The sequence below is a fragment of the Euprymna scolopes genome, chromosome 18 (genome assembly GCF_053919585.1).
Source record: "Euprymna scolopes isolate OS-2025 chromosome 18, ASM5391958v1, whole genome shotgun sequence".
In the NCBI taxonomy this organism is placed as follows: Eukaryota; Metazoa; Mollusca; class Cephalopoda; order Sepiida; family Sepiolidae; genus Euprymna; species Euprymna scolopes.
The window spans coordinates 65,233,112-65,260,668 of NC_136499.1; the positions used below are offsets into that span (position 1 = coordinate 65,233,112).

Here is a 27,557-nt window from a genome sequence, read left to right on the forward strand (position 1 = left end):
GTAATCAAACACAGACGGAATTTGATGAACGACATTATCATTATTTTTTTTATTTATTTATTTTTTTTTTTTTTTGTAAATTAGTCCACCGTTCAAATTATTTCTCATAATGTATAATATTCGAGGATTGGTTCTATAATAATGCATACACAATCTGCATAAATTATCATGTTTAAATGTATTATACGACCGGGCAATGCCAGGGCGTCCAGTTAGTAATCAATTAAAATTCAAGCAAAACATGACTTGTTACAAGCATTGGACATCTTGGTAATCTATTTTAACTTATCCCTTCATAGAGAAGGTTCATTCCAGGAATGGATTTTTGTCAAAGTTTTCAAATCCTTCAAAATTATATCTTCCCCATTCTTACACTTTTGATGGATCAACTCACTATTACAGTTCAAATGATGATTTTAAATAAATTTGATCTTAAAACAGAGTCAAATGTGGTTATTTCTTCATATTTAGGCAAAAGATAAAATGCAGATGTGTTCGTTATAACTCTACTTTCAACCAAATCGTTGTTTGTTTCGTTCACCACACTCTTTTCTTCTACCTCTTCTTTTACACACGTCCGTTCGCTTTAGTGACTAAAAATCGTCTGTCCTCCCGCTTTCCTTTCCTCGTTATTTATGGAACCAGGGTACGAGATTCTCTGAGATTCCACGAGACTTTTTTCCACATAAAAGCCTGCGGGCGCCATCTTGATTCTCAATTTGTGCTCTGCAAGCACAAACGCGCAGTTGCTTTAACGGTAAGCCACTTCTTTCTCCACACTCCCTCCTGATCTCATGATCACAGAGACGGCAGGGGGGTGGCGATCGCCGCCGTCGGGTGCTTCTGCGAAGGGGGACAGTGATGCTTTCGTCTTCGCGTGCGCTCTCATCCACCGCCTGATGGTCGGGGAAGGCTTCATCTCCGTGGAGGCTACTGATATCAGAGTCACTGCTTGATAGGGATGGTGCAAACCAAAGCGATGGCCCACTCGTCTCAGAGCCAGAGTCAGAGTCAGAGTCACTCTCATCGTCCACTGGAGGTGGTACATGTGTCGCTGGCCGTAGATCCCTAACGTGACTGGGTATGCCATCAACCTTGACACACTGCTGACTCACCACATTGGTCACTGTGCCCCGTTTATACTTGTCAGTACATCGGTTTCCTGGCGGCTTCACCCAGACAGCATCCCCTTTGGCATATCGATTCCGTTCTATCTCAGTGGCCACAGTTGTATCGGGATGGATTCCTTTTTCTCGAACACGGTACTGATAGATTGCGTTTGCAGGCACCGTTCCTGGAGAGACGCCATCCTTTGACATGAGATTATACCAGTGCACTGCTTCCTAGCTGCAATTGTTTTGATGCTGCGATGGCTTCTCTCAGCTATACCATTGCCAGAAGGCACATAAGCGCATCTAAGCCGCAGCCGCACACCCCATTCTTGTAAGAACTGCCTTATCTGATGGCTGCAAAAGGCTGAGTCGTTGTCCGTCAGCACTTCATCGGGCGCACCTCTTTCACAGAACACGGATGACAGCTGGCGAATAATGCTGCAAGAGTCCTGGCGCCTGAGGAGTCTCCAGACCACGAAACGTGTAGGCCCACAATCTATGAGGGTAATGAAGTGGTTGCCACCGTAGTGTGTGATGTCCATGCCCACTCTCTGCCACTTACCACTCACTCCCAACTCCCCTTTCTTCCATCGTGCTGGAGCTGGGTCGATGGATTGGTAGACCTCGCAACTTTCTACCACTCTCCGGATATCTTTTTTTTCTACTCCTGGATCAATCATCTTGACAAAGTACAGTGTCCGCTTGATGCTAGGATGTCCACACTGTCGATGAATGTCCATGATGCGCGCTGCATCCACATTACACACAACTGCTGCACATGTGTTTCGCAGATTATCAGGATCTCTCCGAGCACCAGCCAGAAGCCATCGTTGAGGGACTCTTGTCAGAGCATCTGCTCTGTTGAGCGCAGACCTGATCAACACTACGTCCACGGTCAGGTCATACTCTGTGATGGTGTCGACCAAGGTGGCAAGCCGTCTTCGAATTAACATCTCACTCGATGCTCGTGTCGTCAGCCATGCTCTTCCACTTAATGCATCGGTTATCCACCGATGAGTGCATGCTGAGTCAGTCATGATATGTAAACCCTTGGCTTGCCATTGAAGCGCCAAGTTAACGCCCTTCAATGTGGCATCAAGTTCGGCCAGGTTTATGTGCCTCAAATCATTCTCTGGCCGAAGCCAACAGGCATCTTCAATAATGGAATCATTAACTGCAAGGGCAACTCCAAGGGCCAGTGAACTAGCATCCATCCAGACCGTGAACTCATCCCCGCTGACGCACCACTTTCCCTGAACAGGGTCATCACTGGTCACCCTGGACACAGTCTCTGTCAGCATGCTCCTTAGGGTGACATCATGTACTGCATCGTCCCATCCCGACGACACGGCTGTTGCACGTATTTTTATGGCCGCCACGGCCACCCTGAGCCAACCGCACACAGGGAAATGGCCTACCATCTTTCCACAAAGCGAAAACACTGTTCGTCGAGTGATGTTTGATGGGACCTTGGGGACGTGACTTCCTCTTCTCCAGCAAAGTCCCTCCTTGCTATTGCGCACGTGCAGGCCAAGAACTTTTGCTCCATCGCACAGACGCTCTGGTTCCTTACATGTCAGTCCAAAGCTCTCAAAGTGCCTTCTAACCGATTGCGCTGACATGAGGCTCTCATTGACGAATATATCATCGAGGTATGAGGATGTCGCCTGTTGTACTGCCTCATCTTGCTGCCGGATAGCATGCATGATTGCTGTCATAATGCCTGGTGCCACATTTAGACCGAACTCTAGCCTGGTTAGACAATATCGGGTTCCTCCAATTTCCACAGTCTGAAATGGCCACAATTTCCTCTCAATGCGTATTTGCAGATAGGCCCTGCGTAGGTCCAGAGTTGCCACGTTCGATCCCTGCTGTCGCCACTCCCTTAATTTGAGTGTACACCCATCAGCCCTTGCCGTATATGGGTCGACATGCTCATTGAGCTCACAGTAGTCTAGGACGGGGCGGACCTTTTGTTTGGTCTCTTGTACGACAGCCATCAAGGGAATCAGCCCTCGTGGGGGGCCAAGCTCATCCTCTGGGTATGGAAGAAGCCAGCCATTGTCGATCCACGTCTGCAGTTCTTCTTCATACTGTTCCCTTAGCCACATGGGTGGGGGATATTCTGATAACCGGTTCCGCAAGGATATTGGTGGCTAATCGTTTGACCACTTCCAAGACGCCGTCCATGCATTGGTGTTTCTATCATACTCTGCACGAAAGTCAGGCTCGTCGAGAGTTATGGCAGCACAAACGTGTTCCTCACATCGGGAGAACTGTACCTTGCCGGTTCTGTCCACAGTAATTCCACCCAGTTGTGTAATCAAGTCCATACCCAGGAGTAGGTCGTACCCGAGAAGCTCTCCCTCCACAACCAGGGCTCACACGGCTACTGCAGGCCCGTCATTGATGCTTGCGCGGATAATGCTCACCCCACAAGAGGCTGGTGAACCTCCGCCTACAGTTAGTACCGGAATTCTCTCTGCTTTCCAAGTGACACAGCATATCTTGCTCACGAGAGTCTGGGTGCACCCAGTGTCCACAAGAGTGAGGCGCTCGCTTCCATTAATGTGTATGCTTACAGTGGGTAGCGCCCTGCTCAATGACGATCTGGGGAGAAGACTGGCGCTGTAGCTTCTTCCCCTTGCCCGTTTCCCGGACAGGTGCTGGCCAGGTGTCCGCGTTTTTTGCACTTGTAGCACTGCGGCCCGTCAAGTTTCCGAGTTGGTTGACATGACGAAAGACAATCACGGGCCAAATGGTTGGGTCCTCCACACTTATAGCAGGTTGTAGCTGCGCCCAGGTCCTGCAATCCAACCTGTGATGGTTGTACAGCTGCCGCTTGGTCTACAGTGTTAGGGCTTTTCTTTAGTATTGCTCGTGCCCGCGCCAATACTTCCGATATGTCCATCTCGTCCACTTGGGATGAGGCACGGAGCAGATCTTCTACACTCTTAATTAATCCTGCAACAAAGGCGCACATCAAGCCTTTGTCTGACATCCCTCCAAAAAGGACCGATAGCTTTTTTAGTTCAGCCAGATACACATCCACCATTTCCCTGGGATGTAATTTCTGGGCCATGAATTCCTTCCATGCAGTAACTGGATCTAATGCAAATGCTGTAAAAAGGTCGCGCTTGATGCAGGCGAAATCTGTTTTCTTCTCATCAGCCAACTGCTGGTATACTGCATATGCTCCCCCAGTGAGGCGCATTGGGACCACGCATTCCATACGCTTCACCCCACTGAGCTGACATATTAATTCTGCTTTTTCCACCCATTCCTGCACTGAGTGATCGGTGTTACTGCCATCAAACAGGGGAATTAGCTTGGGGTCAAATCCTGATGTCATGCCGAAATAGCTTGTGTTCGTTACAACTCTACTTTCAACCGAGTCATTGTTTGTTTCGTTCACCACACTCTTTTCTTCTACCTCTTCTTTTACACACGTCGGTTCACTTTAGTGACTAAAAATCGTCTGTCCTCCCGCTTTCCTTTCCTCGTTATTTATGGAACCAGGGTACGAGATTCTCTGAGATTCCCCGAGACTTTTTTCCACATAAAAGCCTACGGGTGCCATCTTGATTCTCAATTTGTGCTCTGCAGGCACAAACATGCAGCCACTTTAACGGTAAGCCACTTCTTTCTCCACAGAAGATACAGATTTTGAGTCCAGATATCCGGCAAACAATAGCATTTTTGTTTCTAACTAACAATTTTATAACACAACTTATCCTGAATCCATTTGAGCTTGCAATCCTCTGGCTTATGTTTTTTTTTCTGTTATTAGAATAGATTATAAAATATCTAATAAAATCAGTTTCATTTTAAATATTATAAAGATAAAAAATACTTTTATTTTTAAATAAGAAAATTAACTTTTATGAATAAGAGAGCGGCCATCTTGTCTGATATTTATCTATATAATTATAAAACTCACATGACCTTGTAACTGGTGATGTAACCCACTTCCCGGTTTACGACATCTGGTTGCACATGCGCGCATAAACATTAACCTATAACAATGTAAACAAATAAACACAAATCGCTTCTTTTGCAGATTTTGATCTGCGCACTGAAATATTAACGTTATTATTTCGAAATTATTATTTAACACGGGAAGAGTGGGGGTGTTTTGCAACTATTCTTTATTACAACTATATTGTCACTATTTTCTTACAACTAAACAACTTTAACCCGTTGACAAACATAAGAACAATTGTAGTAAAGCCAAGACTACTACTACTTCTCTCTATCCGTCCCTTTTCCATCCTTCCTTCTTTTTTTATTTACATTTCTAGATACAAAATAGTTGTGTGAGAACGGTGAATTTGTTGACATATTTACTAATCTGTTTCAATATCAGTTTTATTTTATTTTATTTATTCAGGTTTTATTTTTTTGCTTCAGGTTTTATTAATTTTTTTTTTTTTTTAGATTTTAAGTTTCTATAACTTGGTTGAAGGATTCCAATATAGGTTTTTCATTCTTATATTTCTCATCGGTAGGTTCATGTGCGTTTTTGCTGCTAAATGACTTTCATTGGCGTTCGATTCGTAGGAAAATCATGTTTAACTTTCGATTTTTGAGCGATTATTCGGAAAAATAGGCAACTTTACACGAATAGCGAGATTTTTTTTTCATGTTTGAGTTATCCGTCTGTGATTTTTCATTTTAATATACTTTCATAGAAATGTTTCTCTTATGTCAAAAAAAAAAAAAACTATTTTCTTTACATCACAAGTGTCACGCTCATACATAAATTCCATAGTTAATATAACGTACTGATCCAACGGGTCACGGGTAATCTAGTATATTAGATGTGTATAGTTTTAAATAACTAAGGTGGAAATTTATTCTCAAGAGCTCTTTCAACCAACATTTCATCAGGAAAAACTGCTGGTATATGAAATATTAAATCTATATCTATAATAGTGAAATTGTGTGTGTGTGTGTCGACATTTCTCTACCAAATTACTGTCAATTTTTAGTCTACAGACTCGAGATTTGGCATAAGGGGTATTGAGATTTGGGGAAAAAAATTTTAATCGTTTTCGGCCAGAAATTTGGCTGTCAAGAAGTCAAACTTCCACGATTTGACCTTTGAAAAATCTACCAAACTTCTCAATTTTGGTCTAAACACTTGAAATTTTAGATGTAGGTTACTTGGACATGGATCAAACTTTAATTTGATTTGAGCCCAAAACAATAAATGTTAAGCAGCAATACACATGAAACAATTTAAATGGTTTAAAATATTTCAATATTGGTATATAGAAAGAGCTTGATAAGCTAAGAGAGAATCTTTAAATTTTTTAAATCCAATTAAAATCAAGGAAGTTATGATTTTTTATGCCCTGCGTGTTTGGATATTTTCCCTTCTTTAAGACCATATGCGTTTTGTCACATTTTTTGCACTACTTTTTCAGTAAAAATGCTATATCTTTGTTAAAGCACAAGACTAAGCAATGAAATTTGCCATATCAGTGTATTTTTGTGCAAGGAATCTGAATATGCAACTGAAAATCTCCAGAAATTAATGGTTTCCAAATAATCTGCAGTAAATGCACATAAATATACTATGATTGCTTAAAAATGCCATGTATTCATTAAAAGAAAAGTTAGAGAACTCAAAGTTTAGTTGTAATGAATATATTGCAATATTTCTTTGGTATTATTGTAGATTAATACCTTCTGTTACCCCTCCCCATCTGACCAACTCTCCAAAATATGTGATTCTACCTTTATAGACGATTGCATGTGAACAACTTGAAAAACTTTAATAAAAGATAACCAAAAATTATTTTAGAATTTAATGTAAAATGATTTCCCATTTTAAATCATTTGAGCGTTTTAGGGCAGTTACCCCCTCCCCCTTTCCTATGGTGTTTTTGTTTGTTTGTTTTCTAAAAGGTGATTTTTAAGAGGGTCTTTGTGCAATTATGAGAAGGTGGGGAGGTTGCCACTCTGACTTTGGGTTAATGATAGGGTTAAGGAAAATTATGGGTGAACATCCTGAAGACTTGATAGAAACAAAACAAAAACAATTTTAGAATTTAGAGTGGGGTTGGTTTCACATAAATGTAAAATAATTCACCATTTCAAGACGATCCTAGCGTTTTAGGACAGTTAACCAATTTATTGGGGGGGAGGGGGGAATTAATCATGTGCACTTTAAACGTTTTTTATGCTTTTTTTTTTTTTTTTGTTAACGTTTATGAGCTCACAGAGGAAGTTTGTTTAGTGGGAAACTCTGCCACTTGTACTTAGCGTTATTGTTAAGGCTAAAGGTTTTAGGAGCAGGCTTGCCACTCGTACCTAGGATTAGACATAGAATTAAGCGAGTTTTTTTTTTTTTTTAAAGGGTATTTGATACCCATAGTGAAACTTTACAAGAATTATGACAAACAGACAAAAATAAATGTTATTTAAAAAGTGACATCCCTCTAACAGAAAACATGATGCTTGGAAAAATATCAAGTATTTAAATTCTATTTAAATATAAAAAAAGAAACAAGTTTTTGCTAAAGCTGACAAATTGTTAAAAATTTTGAATTAATGTTATTTTGATTTTTAATTACATTTCATGTCTTTCTACCGTTGTTATTTTTTTAACTGAGCACCTACAAATATTTAAATATTGATTATTTGTTTTTTGTTTTTTTTTAATAATCGGGTAGATTAGTTTCCATTCAATAATAATTCACTGAAAACATTTTTTTAAGGGACGAAAATTAGAAGTGGTTACCATTCGTACACGTGAACCAAAGCAATCATATTTCACATCTTTGCTTATTAAAATATTTTAAAATTTACTACTACCCAATTTTTAAAAATATTTGTATGGTTGATAACAAAATAGCTCTAACTAAACATGTAAGAATTTTTTTTTATAACCAGATTTTCAATTAAAAAAAAAATCGATTTGGAATAAAAATAAACAAAAACAAAACGTCTGTACACCATGTTATTGCTGCTGCTGCTGCTGCTGCTGCTGCTGCTGCTGCTATTGCTAATAATACAGAAGTCTTGATTCAAATTCATAACGATTTTTTCGGATATTATGTTTTTAAATTTATACGTACCACTAGAGAAAACACTGTCCAATCATCTTTTTAACGAATAAACATAGTAAAAAGATTGTTTTATTTAATAGTGAGTGTCCGAAGAAAATTTTTTTCAAAACTTTCAATAGTCATCATTTTGAAATCTTTTTTTTTTAACACAACAAAAAAACGAGTTGTCAAATGAATTTCGGACACTCAAAATTATTAAAAATGACATCTCTTTTGGCTAATTTCCAAATTTCATTAAAAAATTCTTAACAGAAACACGGTACAAATGTTTACAAATCAGGGAGGGTCGTTACAAAATCTTACCGAAAATGCTGTTTTATGATGTTCACATTTTTATCACTTTATTTGCTTAAAACTCTAAAATTATATAATGTACATTATTATTTACTAATTCATTTGAAAGTATATTCATTTCTGAACAAAATGGTAGTATTTTGAAGACTTAAAGTGCTTTGGTTTTTAAAATATGACTATTTTAGCAGAAACCCCTTGAAATCTGTGATTATCCAAAGCGTTTTAACGGCCATGTGTATTGCTATGTCAAGAGATCAAAATTGGGGTCAAAGTTTAAAAAAAAAAAAAAAAATTACCTCTGCGGTCTCTACCAAATTATTCAGCCAATTTCTAGTTTAAACATTTGAAATTTAACATAAAGGGTATTCAGAGATAGCGAAAAGCTTTTTAATCAGTTTGGATTGAAAATTTGAGCTGTCAAGAGGTCAAAGTTCAAAAGATTTGACCTTTGCTGTCTCTGACAAACTACTCAGCCAATGTTTGATCTAAACATTTGAAATTTTACATAAATGGTATTCAGACATGCTGCAAGCATTTTAATCAGTTTTAGGGCAAAAATCCTGCTGCCAAAAGGTCAAAGTTTAAAGAGTTGACCTTTGCAGATTCTACCAAACTCCTCCGCCAATTTTGGGTCTAAACACTTGAAATTTTAGATGGAAGTAACTTGACATGGGTCAAACTTTTTATTTTGATTTGAGGCCAAAACTATAAATGTTGAGGGGGTCAAAATTGGGGTCAAAGTTAGAAAAAAATTACCTTTGTGGTCTCTACCAAATTAGTCAGACAATTTCTAGTCTAAACATTTGAAATTTTACATAAAGGGTATTCACACATAGGACAAGTTATGAACAGTACATAGGGCCCAAGCAAAGCCGGGCTGAACTACTAGTTAATGAGAAATAGCAAGAATGTGGAACTTAAATGCCAATAAGGTTGGGTAAATAAGTGTTTTTAAAATAAATAATTTAATAAATTGATTAAAAGCATTTAAAAGGTTGCTTAGACTTTGGTTTTACCTAAGGGTTTGGAATTTAATATTCCTTAATATTGACAAAGAGAAGACTTGCTTCCTTTGACAAAAATATGTTTTTGTGCAAGTTTGTTCCTTTTAGGAAGGTGTATGATATTTGGGTTAGTCTTTTGTCAAATGTATTTCATATTGCATGATAATTTGAAAATATTTAGTTTCATTTTAAGTAAATGGTCATGTGCAATAAGGATCATATCTTTTTACATGTTCTGGATTGTAATGAAAATTTAGAATTTACCATTTGTCTGATCTGACTGAAGTGCCTTTTGTTGTTTGATTTGCTTTTGAAGTTGCATGCGTTGCCTTTCCTGTTGCTCCCGTTGTTTTTCCATTTGCTCCCTTTCTTGATAACCTTCACTAAATGGATTATTGTCCTGGAGAAAAAGAAAAGCAAACATGTACAACTAATATTCCTTCAAGAGTATATATTGCTATTATTCATGTGATATCAAGCACTGTAAAAATTGTATTCTAATTTGGGTGTGGGATGGACAGAGTTCATTGGTTAAATCATCAAATTGACATAAACAAGAAAGTTTTTTGAATGGTTCAAAATTATTAGTAAAGCTCCCAACCCAACCTTGTTTAACTGAGCTTACAGAGCAAAAAGCTACTTGCAAAAGTCTCTCATTCATACTACTAATAAAAAATAAGAGTACATAGGGAAGACACAATACAAATGTTAGTCATTTTCCACTTATTGATAACACACACCACATTCAAGAAGTTCATATCTAATTTGTTGGTATTCTTTTTAAGGAGGGTGAAATAGAAATAACTTACTTGATCAGCAATTTCAGGATTGAAAGAAGTATAACAGAAAAATGAAAATAGAAAGAAGAAATGACATTGCTCTAAATCCATAGGGTTTCATAAGAAAAAAAAACTAAAATATTTCTGGCAGAAGGCAACTGTGGTGTAACCTATATAAACAATAAGATGATAAGACGAAGCAGTAACAAATGGTAAAAGAGGGATATAAATCTTTTACATGGGATATAAAGTGTGTGAGAAATAAAAAGAGCAATGAAAATAAAACAGTGATTGAAAGATATCTTCAGACTGGAAAGAGTTATAAAATTTTTTTTAAATAAAACTAATTCAAAGTTAATTTTGCAGTAGAAAATTAGCTGCTTTTTTTTAATGATAAATTTAGATCATGTAAAAGCCATTATTTTTCAGTATTTCACTTGAATCAAGTGTTTAAAATACTGAACAAAAAGGGCAGACAACAAAACAATAAAAATAAGAAAAGATTAAAAGAATAATGAATGGCTGAAATAAAATGCATGAACAAAAAAAAAAATGTCTGCTAATGAAGTAGAAAAATAGATAATGATATGAAAAGAGAAGAATGATGGCACTTTAATCCGAATGAATAATGATTGCAATTTAATTTACAATCAAATAAAATCTAAAAATTTCATTTTTGGAAACAATTTCGAGAATCCGACATCCATTTTTTGATAAAAATAAATATTACTTATACACGAAAATGATTAATTTGTATATAAAATCATTCATTAACGTTTTAGTTTAGTATATGACATATTGGAGGTAGAATATGATATTCTATTTAAATAAATATTAGGATTAATAACTGCACTACAAAAATATAAAAAATCACAGCACATACTTTATAATACTGAGTTTTATTGTCTATAAATAATGAAACTCAGTATTTCTGAAATTAAAATAGAGCAAAACATTACATGTGGATAATTTTACCCTGTTCTACTCTTATTTCTATAGACATTTTTGTTGCAAAAATGCAATGAGATTCATTAAAATCTCAATACTGTATATATTTCAGTAATATTAGAGAAAGTAAATATACTAGATGCTTGGTCAGTGTGTGTTCTCTTAATTTCAGTCTTAAAACTACTTTTCAAATTTTTAGTGAAAATTATCAAAACATGACAGATGTATTACCATTATTAATTTAATTTTTAAAATCAATTTCAATGAATTTCCAGTTATCTTAAAAAACAAATAGTGCCAATATATCAAATACTTTTTGTATATTTCTTCTATCATCTATTGTACTAATTGTTCATTTGTAATCTTGCCAGTTCAAATAAGTCAAAATTTTTGATAATGTGTGCATGTGGATAATACCCCCACCTTTTCCTTTAGCCTTTCATCATTGTTCAAACTTTCTTGTTATCATACACAAAAATCAGTGAATGTGCATGAAAACTTGTATCAGTTGTTTGTCTGAAGACATATCAAGGTGCCAGGTTATCAACGTGTAGCTATTAAAACTATGTAGTAGCAACAGATAAAACTTATCAGCAGAAAGTATTCTTTTCATTTTGGAACATCCACAGACAAATAGGCATTTGGCCAATAAGAAAATAGCTTCCATCTTTCAGCTGCAGCCAATAACAGAATTTACATCTGCATCATTTTTATTCATGGAATTAAAATGTTGGTGCAGAAACAAAAGAACAAAATCAAATGATTTCATTTCAAACTCTGAAAATCATGATAAAATTAAACAGATTTACAGCTTCCATGAGAAAAACAATTTCTTTTGATAAACTAAATTAAATGCAAACCTCAAGCAGCATTTTATCTTAACAGGAAATTACGATTGAACTGTGCCAACTATTTTCATGTGGTTAATTTTTATGCAGTTATTTGTAAGAATCTACAAATAATTATTTTAGTTAATCCTCTCATACCATTAAATTCTACCAATCACAGATTCTACTCAGAAAATAGGTTTGGTAGAATTGTCTTTGCTAAAATTCTATTTGCTCGATTATGTATGAACTTATATAAATGAGTCTTGCAACAGTAAGCTTATTGAAAAAATGCAATGTAACTCGGTGTGAACTGCTTTTTTTTTTTTTTTCTATTTGCACAAAGTTTCAGTTCAGTAATAAAAAATTTAGATATCCTGATACTTAAAGGGTTAATTCAGCTTTCAGCTGTGTTTTCTAGTTGATCTGTTTGAAAGAACATCTTAATTGCTAAAAGTTGCATTTTAATAGATGCAGCCAAGTATCTTTATATGAGGCTCCACTGTTCATTTTGTTACACTTAAGGTTGAAATAGCATTTTGTTTGGTTCATCATGTTTCAATTTTGAAACATTTTCTAAACATCTCCATAAAAAACTAAGTTTAATTTGAAATAGCATTTTTATTAGTTAACATGTAAATCAAAGATCTCTTCTCATAAATTTGAGAGAGACAAATGATTGTTAGTGTGATATGAGAAGAAACAAGAACCAATAAAAGCAAAGTTTGCCATAGCAAACGGAAGGAAACAAAAAATTAGGATTAGCCTGATTAAGCCAATAAAAGATTAAAAGAGTGAAAAATGATATGAATCGGCCAATATAAGTTACAATCAGAATAGGATTGACAAAAAAATATCCAACAAATCGACAAAACGAAAGAAATTTTTTTTTATTGTAAATCTCACACATGCCCGTCTTCTTTCAATCGGAAAGTGAGTGGGAATGAGGATTATGTAATTGAATAAATGTATTCAGACAAATTTAATGAATCAAAACAGGCAACTTATGCTTATTGATTTATTTTTTTATTTCTTCTGATATCTTTCTTAATATCTGAGACTTGAAATTATTAACCAATCATATTAGAAGAAATGATAGTTCAATAGGCAAAAATTGTCTATTTTGCATGATTAATATTGTTTGAATAACATGATGCTGGATATAATGAAAGAAAAATCAAATTTAAAAAAAAAAAAAGAAAACTTTACTGCTAGAAGGATTTTATTTTCAGAACTTCATCAAAAGGTTACTTAAGAAAATATTATTGTGCAAACATAAGAAAGGGGTATATATTGAGTAAGATATGTTAATGGCTTTGTGCAAAATACATCAATAATTATTACCATCTTTGGTGACTTCATTGGAAGTTTATGTACTTCACATATAGGCATTAACATGTGTTACCCAGTGTATACAACTACTCCTTTTTCTCGGTTTTTATAATAAATATTTCTCAATTTGCTTCTTTTGTTAAGTTCTGTAAAAAACTTTTTTTTTTTAATTAGTCAACCACTAACGTTTATGATTATTTATTTATTTTACCATTAATGTGTCTTTCAGATGTGTGTGTATATAGATATATATAAATTTTACAAAATAAATTTCTAAGATCTATAGGTAGTCATATCTTTAGTTGATATTAAGAGTTCTAAAGCAGTCAAAAGAAATCTTAATCACGAACAAACATTGACTAAAAAATATTTTCTTAAGAGCAAAAGGAATAAGTAGATTGTAATTATTTGTTAGTTTGGAATAGAGTTAGGTTAAAAAAAAAAAACAAAGCAAAGCATTATAAAAGGTTTTTTTTTTTCTTTTATATATGGGCAGTAATGAACACCTGATTTAGAACATGTTTTGTTTTTATGTAAATACATTATTTATCAGCATGCTAAACGTCTTCATTATTCTGAGTATTAATGGAGATCTGGTTTTAAAATATAACCCATTGAGATCAAGGAATGTAAAGATTAAACAAAAAGATTGTTTACATGTTTTTAACTGTTTTTCTCATCTTAGTGGCTTACATTTTACATTAGCCATTGTACAATCCAGCATATGGGTTGAGCATTTTCATAAATAAAACTACTGGTGGCTATTAAAGATAATACATAGCTCTTTGTAAAAGAGTAGAGTCGTCTTGACTGGTGAAAATGTTTAATATAAGAATGTATATTACCTACTATATAGTAAACAATCTGTGGATGATACACAGTTATATAAATATATTTCAAAGTGAATTTAAAAAACCTTTATGCTATTCAGTTTCACGTTTATTACCATTCAGCTACCAATTACCAAGCAAAAGTCAAAATTTACAATATTTACTTACTAAAAATAATAACTCAACAATCTTATGTGAAATAGGCTCTATTCAATGTGTGTGGTGCTCTGATCAAATTTGTATCTTCTTCAGATACGTAAAGAAGATAAACATGTTAACTTTGAGAAAATGATTACATATGAATACAATACTATGACAAAAGACACCTGAAAAAGGCTGCCAGAGTACAACAACTGAAACATTGTAAAAATAAAAGCAATCAAAACTAGGAAAACAGTTTAAAAACATGTAAATAAAAATATTTCATCTCAGAAAAATAGTGTTAGGTACAAAAGGATTTAAATATCAACTACTATTCCATCCCCGGTGACATACTTAGGAATTCAGGATGCAAAACACTTATTTTATTGGGTTAGTTTTGTTGGTTGTAGATAAAATATTTCTATATAAAATAAAAATTATTTAAAACAATAATCACAGAATAATATATATCATACTGGGTTTTAGTGTGAATTAATTGCAGTTAATCAAAGCAAAACACCTTATTTTTACAACTATTACAATAAATCTATAGTAAATAAATTAAATTTAAGATTTAAGCTGGTTCTCTGAAATGACAGGGATATATTCTAAAACTTCTTTGGTTTAAAAGCACATGTGAACTATTGTATTTGACTTATTCCTTTCAATTTTAATTCAAGCAAGAAATGACTTTCTAATCATATTTAGTTTCATGTCTGTTTTATATGTTGGCATGTGTTGAATGGCTTTTAGTATCTCTGACCAGGTATTTATCTCTTCTTCTCTTAAATCTATTCTAATAATTTCCTCACATGTGTTTCCTTGATCTTCCTCTGATACCTTAACTGTACCCAAGAACTCTAATCTATTTTTTTCAGTGTGATCAAACCAACAAAATTTACACTTCTGTACACATCACCCTATATAGTTCAGATTTAATTTATCTCCAAGGTCATCAAATCTAAGTATGCTTTTAAAACTTGCATTACACTTCAATTGTATCATTCTTATATCATTTCTCTCCATGCAACGCGTGTCCTCAACTCTCACTGGCCATGTTTCATTTTCATACATTATCACACTGCACACACATGCATGATGGACACTTCCCTTAGTTGACAGCAGTAATATTTTGCTGATTAATGGAAGTTTCCTGAACTTATTCCATCAACTTCTCTTATAATCACACCAGCAGCTTCCTGTGTTCCAATGGTATCACTTAAAGTAACAAAACTTGAATAATCTTGTCATCCAAATATACCTTTTCATCCACATCAGTTCTCTTTCATCTCCATTGTCTTACATTTCTTGTATGCAAACTAGATATTATCTTTCAACCTACCTGTAATTCCTCTGCACTTCTTTGTCACAATGCTCACACACACGCACACAAAATCAAGTTGCTCCCAACTATCTTTCTATAAACTGATTAGGGAAAAGGCAGGTTCTAAAACAAGACTGACACATTATTTACTAAGTGACCATGCCAAATTCAAAAGTAATTTTGGCACTTAATCTTTGACCAGAAAGTAATTTATGACTTGAATTAGTTTTAATGAACAGGTCAAGTATTATAGCTCATTTGTTCTAAACAAAAGAAAAACATTTTTTCACCCCTGTCATATCAAAGAATCTTTAATTTTGTGTATTATTCTAATATATGAAGCAAACATTAATGCAATGTCAAAATAGTTTTATATATTAATAATATGCAACAAACACATACATTATTACAAATTTATATAAAATATAATTACCATAAAATCAAAAATCATTTAGAAATTGTCACAACATGCAAATTCATTATTAAAGTTATTTCTTTTTAAATATTAAATTATTATTAGTGTACTTTTCAGAAATTTTAAAATCACACAAAATTATCATAAAAAAAGCATTCTTATGTGCATTTTGAAAGAGCCAATAAACAAACAGCCATTGTGCTAGTTGAATTAAAATATTTCAATTGAAACAAATGTTATAATTAAATCATTTCTTTAATAGGATTACTTAAATATTTTTTTTTTCAAAACAAAATTCTTTTTTTTTTTTAAATTTAATTTGATTTCAAATTTATAAATTGTTACAGACAAAAAAAGAAAAACAGGTGTATTTTTTATGCTTACATAGACTTACACTTAAGTTAAAAAAAAAAAAAAATACAGGCAAATCTTTAAGTACTCATCATGGAATGAAAATGTAATATTCCAAAAATTATTCAAATTGGTACAAGTAGTTGTTTTTTTAAAAACAATAAAATAAAATTTTATGACCAGAGAAACTGTAGAGTCATTAGTCATTATGTTTTTTTTTGGGTTTTTTATTTAAAAGGTGGCAACACAAACTACCGAGATTAATGAACTGTGCCATGGCCGCCAAAAATTACTAAGTCGCTTGAATATAAAATTTAATTTTCTTAATTTAAAAAACAAACTATTTGATCAATTTACATGATTTCTAGAATATGACATCTTCATTCTGTGATGAGTACATATATCATAAAGATTTTTCTGTATTTTTGTTTTTTTAATTAAGTGTAATTCTCAATACGTATTGAATATTTTATGTTAAATTTGCATAGATGAATAGCATTAGTGGAAAGACTAAAAAAAAAGTTTTGTTTTTTTTCATGATGCGAAACATTAGTTTGAGTGTCAGAAGAGTTTGAATTTCTAATTTTAACTAATTTAACAAAAAGGGTATTATTTTTTCATAGACTTACCATAGGTTTAGAGTTTTCCATCGTATTTAACTAAAAAAACATGAAATATCAGATGATTTTCTAAATCCAAAACTGTTCACAATACTATCACAACTAGAAATATTTTTAACAAAGTAATTTTTAATTTAATTAACTCCAATTACAAAATGGAAATTAGAGAAACTTATTTTCTTGTTGGCAATAAATCCTATTCAAATAACTAAATCTTCATATTTGGTTTGTCCATCCAGTAGCATTTGAATAAATATTGATCAAGAGAAGAGGTCACCAACTGATGAACTTAACATATTTTGATAATTCATACTTCTATTCTCATCTTGTTTTATTCACAACATTTTAACCAATGTAATCTTCTTTGAGCGCATCTTTTTGAACTTGAGAACTTGTATGGAATTTCAGATTGAACACTTTATTTAATTCATAAACATGGAACGTTCTTCTTCTATCAGCCATGACCAGGTAGACATGTTGATGTATCTCTACATATGATAAAATAGGAACACTTATTCCCATCTACAGAATGACATCATGGCAACAGAAATGCTGGGGCCAGACATTAATCCAAAATGGTCATGCTACTAGCATGTATCTCGTGCATGTTTTCTGCTAATAATCAATTGGCTTCATTACAATTTTTCCTCTCCAATTCACTCTTCCAATCATGTCATGCTTAGGTAATTTACTCACTAATTATTTTCTACTTTCACTATCCCAATCATCACCAAAGCTACTATTTCATAATCTACACTTATTATGATCACCGCAATTATTTCATTTAGCTTCTACCATTCATGCACACCACATTGCCTCCAAAACTACTGAACGCTCCCTGTTAGTTTTATATCTACTTATAACACTTTCATTGGCTGAACAGACATAATCCATCATTCCATATTTCATATTTACCAAACAGAACAGAATGCTTCTCCATTGTATTCAACATGGCTCCTGCATTCTATATACATTCAGAAAATCAATGCCATTAATTATCCTTTTCATTTGATCATGCATAACATTTTCATCGAATCTTTACTTAAGATGGTTGTTACATTAACATTTCCACAAATGTTTCCATGAGAGAGAGAGAGAGAGAGAAAGAGCAAGAGAAACAGAGAAAGAGCAAGACAGATTATGTGCGTGTGTCATCCTGTTTATCTGTCATTACTACTACTGCTAGTATTAGTGAAAAGTGTGTTTTGCTAAACCACAGATGTCGAAACCTTCCAAGGAAGGGAGCTTTTTGCTGCTACGTTTGAGATTCTTAGCAAAACTTGATTTCTGTTGTCTTTGAAAACGGATTTCAGTAACAATTACTTTTCTACATTACCATTTTCCATAAGCATATCATACCAAATTTTACCTCCGTCTATAAAGTCTCCTCTTCAGATTGACTTTTCTCACAATAAACCTAACTTTGAAACTTTCAGCAGAACTTAATTTCCGGCAATTGTCTTCAAACACTATATTCATTCATAACGACATTTTTATTCAGATTTCGCAATTTTCTTTTTTTATTCTTCATTCTAGAATTTCTCTTCAAGATTTTCATAAAAATCACATTGAAATAACTTACCAATGCCGCTTTCTATTTGTTTTTACAAAGTTAAATATTCTTATTCAAACATTTTCTAATTTTGAATAGACTTTTTCTTCAGGTTTCGTAATTTTTTTTCAATTTCTTTTTTTTTTTCTTTTTGCCATTGTCCTATTCACTTTCCAAATGCATACTTATGCAGAATACGGAGTGTACTAAAATATTAACAGATTTTGTTAACTATTATGGACTTACAAGTAACATTTTCATTTACAAACAGCACCATATACAGTTATATTTAAATTGGCCATCATAACTAACAAATAGGACGGTCTATATTCTGCATAAGTACAAAGTACTCCTTGCTTTGCTTAGGCTTGGAACAAAACACCACATTGGTCATGTCCACCTTTGAGCGACAGTCACAGCCAGTGAACAACAGTTGTAAAGACAGCAAATACCTGCAACAGCTCAACTATGGCTGCCAGTGACCGCAAGTAAATCCTACTATACGCAAGTAATTACATCAAAACAGCAGTTATGCCTTAAAAAAATATACAGTAATCGACTCTAAACAGCAGCACTCGACAACACCTGATAGTACTATGCAGTGAAAGTAGCTAACTAAAAAGAGATGGTGCTTGCCATTCGATGAGAGTGCCTGAACATTGAAGACAGACAATTTGCCAGCCAGTTCCCATCAGTGCCGTCCCCAGTCCAAATGTGATAGTAGACACCTGAAAATCAGTCAGTATCCATCAGTGACCAAAAGTGTTTGCCACTGGATGACAGTGCACGAATATTGAAGACCGGCCATTTCATTTCAGAACAGTCCAATGGGGGTTCGACGCTGGTCATGATCGTTAGTGATCAACAATAATTAAATGCAAATAACCGCCTAAAAATGCCAGTGACCACTAGTGCTCGACTTGGAGAAAAAACTTAATTTCGGAGCAGTCCAATTAAAGTCAATACTGGTTATGGCTGACACTGAACGGCAAACAAACACTAAATGCTAATAGTGACTTTCACTATCTGCCACTGCCAGACAATGCCTCACAGTGGAAGTCAGATAGTTTTATTTTGGCTATGGCCACCGGTGCCCACTATCTTCCAGAGCTGACAACCATAGTTTAGTTTTTAGTTTTTTAGGGAAGGGGGGGGGGTCCTAGCTTTGTGTCATATTTCCACTGGGCAATGCTGGTATGTAGGTCCTACTAGTGATTAAATAAAATTAAAAGGTTGGTTTAAAAATTCCATCCAGGTTTCCAAGTTTGACTAGAAGGTTTCCAAGTTCAAAAAGATATAGCTGAAAAAAGATCAGATGTTACATGAGCTGAAATCACATTAAAATAACAAAATGAGAACAGTAGTCCTAATAACCCAAATTATTAATCCTTATCTTAAAGATTTCAAAAATCAACATTTTCACTAATATTTTTACAATAAGATTGTGAATTACCCAACAAAAAGCATAAAACTAATTTTAGAAATTATTTGCATTGTTTGTCTTTGAACTATTGCTCTTACTGCTTGTGTTTATTTTCCGACTAAATTTCAGTCTGCCTACCAACCTTGTTGAATGCGGATTTCTGCAAACTTAAATCAGAAGAACTCACTTTTTTTTTTTTACATTGATTTTATTTTAAAGTAGTGTGTGTGCATGTGTGTGACATCGAATACAACCTTTTGGTTAGGAATAAATTGTAGTATCCGTCCAAATACTTCACTTCATCTGTCCTCAATTAATGAAAGACATCTTTCTAGACTAAAGTAATTTTTATTTTTGTCCCAATCCAAAATTCCCTTGTTTGGAAAGCTAGATTTTCCCATATTCATACACAGACTGTGTGTAACTCTGGTCTCAAAGGAAACTAAGTAAACAGGAACATTGAATAAAAGAACATCACTATAGGTGAATATTAAACCTCCCCCCCAAAAAAAAAGGCCAGAAGTCACAGCAACTGAAATCTTGTAAGAGAATTATTTTCTCCTCTATTGAATGTTATGTATTGTATAGACTGATGTTTCCTACATAAAACTGATGAACATGAATGAAATAAGAAACATCAACTTACACAATAAACAAATAAGCAAAAACATTGAATACAGTGGGAAAATATCACTACAGATAAGTGCGCTGAACAAGGCCAGTGGGCAGATCAGCTGAAGCGCAGTTGAAAAATAAATAGCAATCGTGAACGTAAATAATCCAAAGAAAAAACAAATTGCAAACAATAACTAAGCTCAAAAACCCAGACAATTTTTAAAAAGTGTTATCTTATGACTATACAACTGGCATGCATTAGCTAAAGCATTAATCAATAGTTTCAAATGTCAATCATTAGCAACTTTCAAATTGTTAAAATGTTTTATTTATAAAAGTCAAGAATTATATATAAAAATAATTCTACAAAAATGTACAATTCCTAATCATTTCTAAGTTACATGTAGAGGTGACCCCCAAAACTTCTAGCCATGGAATTAGTTATAATATTCACAAACTTTCAATCATGAATGATCAATAGGGTTTGTTTTATCGCAATTCAATGATAAGCACACCGGGATAAGATATGCAAAATTGTCAGCAACTGACACATTGCTTTTGATATGTAGCTGTGATGGTCCATTTCAGCTTATGAATAGTCTAGAAATAGGTTTAATAGACATTATTTTTGAGACATCACAGAAAAAATAAGGGGAAGGGGTGTAGTCTAACGAGTGTGGAGTCTACTTAGGATCACACTTCTTACTGATAAGACAATCACCAAAGTGCTCCTCACACATAACTGAAGAGTGATAAAACAAGACTGCTGGATATTCATAACTTAACCTTAGTATACAAGTGTACAGAAGTTTATTTGTACAAAATACAGTTGGATTGCAGAAAAAAGTATGTATTTTATTACTTTCATGGATGGCATTTTTAGTGTTAACTTTGTAATTAACAAATAAAAATTTAATTAAGAATAGATATAACTGAAATTTGAAAGAAGTACATGACTGATGTGTAGACTATTTTTGATAATGACTGGAATAACTAATACAAGTAAAAACTGATTTCACTTGGTTCAAAATATCTACATTTTAATCTATAAAGTCACTTAAGGGGGGGAAAAAAAATTGGAAAATCGGAGATAATTTTAAAAAATTATAATATAAGCTAATTTTTATCTTTTCATTTTTAATCTAAATTTTTAACAAACCCTTAATTCGGTTTTGTTTTTTTAATAGGAAATCTTATTTTAAAAAAGATTTTTTTTTTATTTAGCAGACATGATCTATTTGCAGTTAAATTCTAGGCGAAAAACTTCACAAACAAAATAGAAATGCAAACTTTCCCCTTAATCCACTTTTGGACAATACCAAGAAAGTAAATAAGGAAAAATACAAAAAAAAATTTTAAATACCAGCTGAAAAGAAAGAAATGATTATTTAAAAAAAAAAAAAAGATACTTACAAATGCACTTCTTAAGAGAAAGAAATCTGAACACTGAACACTGATGATGTAAAATTATAAACATTTGACATGAAAAGTCAATTATTCCTATAGAAAGTTTAAAATAGGATAATATAAAAAAAAAAACATAAGAAAAATCTTTTAAAAGATTAATCGAATTATAGTAAGATTAAAAGTCTATGCATGATTTAACAAAAAACTAATTTTATTCAATAATGTTGAAATCCCTTTTAGAATATCTTCCCTTTCATGTAAAGAAAAAAATGTTATCTATTAATCAAAGAATCATAGTCACTTGGTTTAAAAATGAAAAAATCTTTCATTTTTAAACCAATATATATTATAAAATGATTCCAATGGTAATTGGAAAATAATATTTTATAACATTTAAAAACAACAATATTTATATACATTTTCTTTTATTTTCTTCCAAGAAATTTCTTATATACTCTGTGAAACTTTTTTTGGTTAGTTTCTGCTCAAGAATTCGATTTAAAATCATGTGTCTTTTTTTTTACATTGTTAATTGTTTCAAAATCATGGGTTTTGCTCATTATTTCATCTTTAAGTTTTAGAATTCATTTATGAAATAAATTTTTATGTAGGAAAAAAATTCTTTTAACATTAAAGATATTTACTTTTCATTTACTTTTCTTTTTCAAACGTTATGTTTTTCTATTTTTTTTAGTTTAAAAATATGGAATTAAATATGTTAAGCTAAAGTGATAATTTATTATGGTAATATTTTAAGCTCTATAAAAATTCAAACATTAGTCAGTTAATAGAACCACACTGAACATGTCATGGTTCTAATTTTTTATCATGGTATTCACTTTATTTGTTGAGAATTTATTGTTCACTATTAATTAGTGTTGGACAATTAATGGGAATCTGGAAAATCAAAACTTCTGGGCATATCGGAATCAAAATTCTTCCCCCCTATTTTCTGATGCCAAAAACGATTCTTTTGTTTCATTTTTACCTTTGTTTTAAACTTCTATTATTATTGGTATTAATAATAAAATACATATTTATATATTTGGAATTACTCATAAAACTAAAATTTGTAGATTGTGACTACTCACAAGTGTATTTTTCTGTTACCACAAATGTATGTACATATTGCACAAGTATTTATGATCTCTCTTGGGGTGAAGATACAACTCTATAGCAAAATATTTAATGATTTAAAAAGAAATCAGAATCTGTAATTGAATCTGAATCTAAAATTCAAAACAGAATCGGAATTGGAAAAAATATTGGAATTATCACTTTAGCTTGACATATTTAATTCCAGTTTAAAATAAAAAAAAAAAAATATATATATATATATATATATATATATATATATATATATATATAATGTTGCAACTTTTCAATGTTATTTTAAAATGTATCTTCAAATATTAATTTTATTCTAAGCTTAAATTTGTATGAATATGATTTTAAAAAAAGTAATTATGAAAATGTTTCATGCATTATTAAGTACTATTTCAAAACATTTTTTTTTTTTTGCATCATCATCAGTCAGATTTCCTATTCATCTAGTTACAGTGAACATGCATTTAAAATAAATAGAGTTGATATTAGAACTAGAAAGACAGAAGGTGACAGTAATAGAGATGATCTCAACAGGAGAAAGAAATAGTTATCAAAAATCGCAAACTAAGTGAGTGATGGTGCCCAACATTACTTTTTAAAAACTATGTATATATTTGTCTACATTAAGGATTAGAATGTCAAGGACTCACTCCTGCAAATACTGCCGTTGTCGATGCTGGCCTAGGGCCACCAGCTTGCTGTGCTATCTGAAGTTTCTTCTGCATATACGAGTTGTATTCCTCTTGGGCCATCCTGGTCATGCGCACAGGGGGCTGACTTCCTGGAATACGGGGTGGTGGGGGTGGGGTCTGTTTGGAACCCAGGGAGGGCCCAGCTGGAGATGGGGACGGATGCAGAGGTGCTGGTGGCTGGCCCATTGGAGACGCAAGCCCCGGGTGGCCTCCAGGTGAAGTCTTTTGTTGTGGAGATCGCCCGAGTTGCTCCTTTGACGTAAAAGAGAAATAAGGATTCAAGAAGCCTTAGTTGTTGACATCCAACTTGTAGAGAAGATTTTGGTGCAATTTCCAATTTTTTTTTAATTATTTTTATTTGTTCTTTTTAAAACTGCAAAATTCCAAAATGCTATGTGGATAAGTAAAATTTCTGGACTTTTAATTCTTTTCCAAAAAGATTTATTTTTAATTTTTATTATATATATATATATTTTAATGGAGTGAGCAGGAGTAATAATTAGTTAAGCAACTTATTTCATTTCCTATTAATATTTATTAATGGCATGTGTTCATTATGTTGACTGAAAATGTAAACAACTAAAAATAGAACCAAGATAATAGACGAAAGTAAAATTATAGTGTTTAAAAACATTACTTGAATTAAAATTTCTTCAATTTAAATTTTCAGATATTAAATAGTATGCACAAATTTATTAAATAAAAATGTACATTTTTTTCACCACAATATCTCATTTTCTAAATAAAAAATTCAAATTAATTACAAAAATATGCTTTTGGGCTATATTACGAATACAAAAAGAAATATAATTAACAAAAAGATAAAAGTAGATTAAATTGTAAATTATACAAAAATTAATTTATTAACTGCAACATTTTTCTTAGGTTTCAAGTATATATTCTAAATCAATTTTAATTATCAAAAGAATTATTTCACTAAAAAGAGAAAAAAATACAGCTGAAATATATACTAAATCTTATTTTTATTGTATCCTATTTATATTCATTAGTTTTTCAATCTTCAGCTAACATAGTGAAATCATGCCATTATTAAAGAAATTCTTTAATGTTACTTGCTGTTACCAGCAGTAGAGGCTATACTTTCAGTTTTTATACACAACAATAAACATGAAATAAATTTCATTTCTAATATACATATATAACAAGTTAAATAACATTGCAAGATTTCACAAATTCATACATACATGTATATATTTGAAAATATATGTAGACAAACATACACTCAGACACGCACATCGAACATATTATCTGCATGTTAATAATACAATGCTAACCTAAAGACAACACAATTCTGATGAATATATCAAAAGCTCATGAAGAGGAAAGTTTGCAAAAGCAACAATTGTTAAAAAAGAAAAACAAAAAGGTAAACAGACAAGAAGAGCATGCCACATTCAATGTATTGACACACAAATGACATTCAAAAGGCCATCTGTAAAAAGTAGTACAAAACAATCAAATAGAACACATCACAATTGAATCCCAGGTTTTATGATATTAATAATAATAATAATAATAATAATAATCAGAAAGCCCAAATGATAGAAGCATGCCAAAAAGTTATTGAATGCCACATTCAATGGATTTGGAGCTTTGACTTTAGCAGAAATATTTATGTGAATCAATTTGATTTATTGTCAAGGGTGAGTGAAAGAATAATTTAATATATTATTTTATTTGATATTTTACAAGTCAGCTCATATTTTATAATGAGAGGTTAAAACAAACCACAAATTATATGAGCAGTGGATTAATTTCAATTCAAAATTATAATTAAAAATTTTCTTTAATGTTTTTTATTATTTAGGAATTTTAATTTTGCCCCCTTTGTTGATCTTTAAGATGAATAGAGATATATACACACACATACAGAGCTGGTCATAAGTCTTGCCAAAGATTATTACTTAATTACATATGAAAATAAATAACTCTGCAAACTTCTATGGATTACTGTCAGTACCAGTGCTCCAGCATTGCTGCAGAAAATTGAGGAACCAAAAAACACCTGCTTCCAACTCCAAATCTGATATTACACTACATTTTTATTAAGGCTCATGTAGATATCAATGTTATGCTTTAGCTGTGTAAAGAGTGTTAACATAATGCTGGCTATTGTTTTTAGGAAAAATAATATATAATGCCATCCTTTCCCCAAAAAATTCATAATCATCCTAGAAATTACACCATGTTGTGCTGGTATGGTTATATAAAAATTTTAAACAACTATATATAGTGTGTATTTGAAGTGTGAATTTAGTATTTATAAAGCATATGATTTAGTATTTATAAATTGTAAAAGTTAAAATGAGGAACCGTTTTTGTTTTTTGTTTTGGTAGTTATCGTATTCTGTAAATGTCTCGGAGCATTTAAGACAGAATTTTTATTTAAAAATCATACTTATATAATATTATAAGTAGAATTAGTTGAAGTAACCCTGTAATTGTATTTGGTAAAAGTACAACTTTTCAATCTTTAAATAAAAGAGTTTAATAAAAAGTTATTCATAACATGATCAGAAAATATCCACTGCTTCAATACCTGAAAGTACAATTAAATTTACAGGTGTTACATATCTAAAGAAAATCCTGATTGTGTTTATGAATATGTTATGCAGCAAGTATTTGATGTGTGAATTTAGTATTTATTAAGGTAAGAAGTTATACCTAATAAATATACAGTTTGCTCAAAGTCAATTAATAATCTTAATGTAAGAAAATCTGAATGATTATTAGATATCTGAGTTTTTATAGAATTTACTAGTGGTAAACATTACTTATTGTATAGAATTAGATGAACACAAGTTGCTTTTATAGCTATGAGAGAAGAAAAGTTGTTTCTTTAAGGTTCATAAACTCATCATAAAAAAAGCTAACTAGGCATGTTCATCTGATCTTTGAGGAAAATAAGAAAATTTTCAAACATTGTCTATTATTATATAAATGATAAGTGTGCTTTATTATTTTTTTTTTCATATGGAATGAATTATCTTTGACTAGAGTCAAAGCCAGCCCCATATATCTATCTATATATGTATGTATACACACGTGTTTGTGTGTGTAAAACAAAAATCAATTTAAAATTAGATTCACTTTCAAATGAAAACAATATAAAACATGGCACATTTTTATTTTTGATGAATAAAAAAAATGTTATAAATTTAGCATTCAGCAGTCAAAAGTTAAGTGTGCCATAAATACAACTTGTTAGGCGTAAACAATTTATTGTTGGAGTCATTTAACCATTTCACCACACCTTTTTTCAGTAACAACTAAGAATGTATAATATATCAGTCTTGAAAAAGTATGTAATCATTGTAAAAGTATACCAACATATTCACATACACGCTGACAAACATACAACCTATGTTCATTGAAGAAAATACAAACAACAAGTTGAAATACAAATAAAGACACACAAAATAGTGCAATTATCTTCCACATTGATCGTCGCATTCACATAGCAGGTAAGAAGGGTTGGGGTAGGGTATTGAAAAAAAGGTTAGCAAGTGGATAAATATGTTTATCAGTGTTAGAGTTACGTTATGCTAAGTTGTATTTTTTAAGCAGATTTCACAAATAAAGTGAAGTTTATTATATTTAAAGAATGTTCCAAATTATTGGATAAATAATAATTTAATCCACTTGCTGTTGCATAGTCAGATTTTCAGTAAACAAAGAGGTGGTGCC

At 32.2% G+C, this 27,557-nt stretch overlaps 1 protein-coding gene across 19 annotated transcripts in view; it reads right to left on the reverse strand.

Annotated features, from left to right (window-relative positions):
• The window catches only part of LOC145297646 (histone-lysine N-methyltransferase 2C-like), a 276,096-nt gene that overhangs the window by 81,573 nt on the left and 166,966 nt on the right, over positions 1 to 27,557 (reverse strand). For 7 of the 19 annotated variants that reach the window (XM_080143768.1, XM_080143763.1, XM_080143774.1 and 4 more), the window contains 3 exons: positions 23,808 to 24,101; positions 17,063 to 17,092; positions 9,751 to 9,886 (listed from right to left, as the gene is read on the reverse strand). In XM_080143768.1, coding sequence (XP_079999894.1) covers positions 9,751 to 9,886; positions 17,063 to 17,092; positions 23,808 to 24,101 — 460 coding nt within the window. The remainder of the gene's footprint in view (positions 1 to 9,750; positions 9,887 to 17,062; positions 17,093 to 23,807; positions 24,102 to 27,557) is intronic. The other 12 variants (XM_080143775.1, XM_080143770.1, XM_080143781.1 and 9 more) reach the window with 3 other exon arrangements.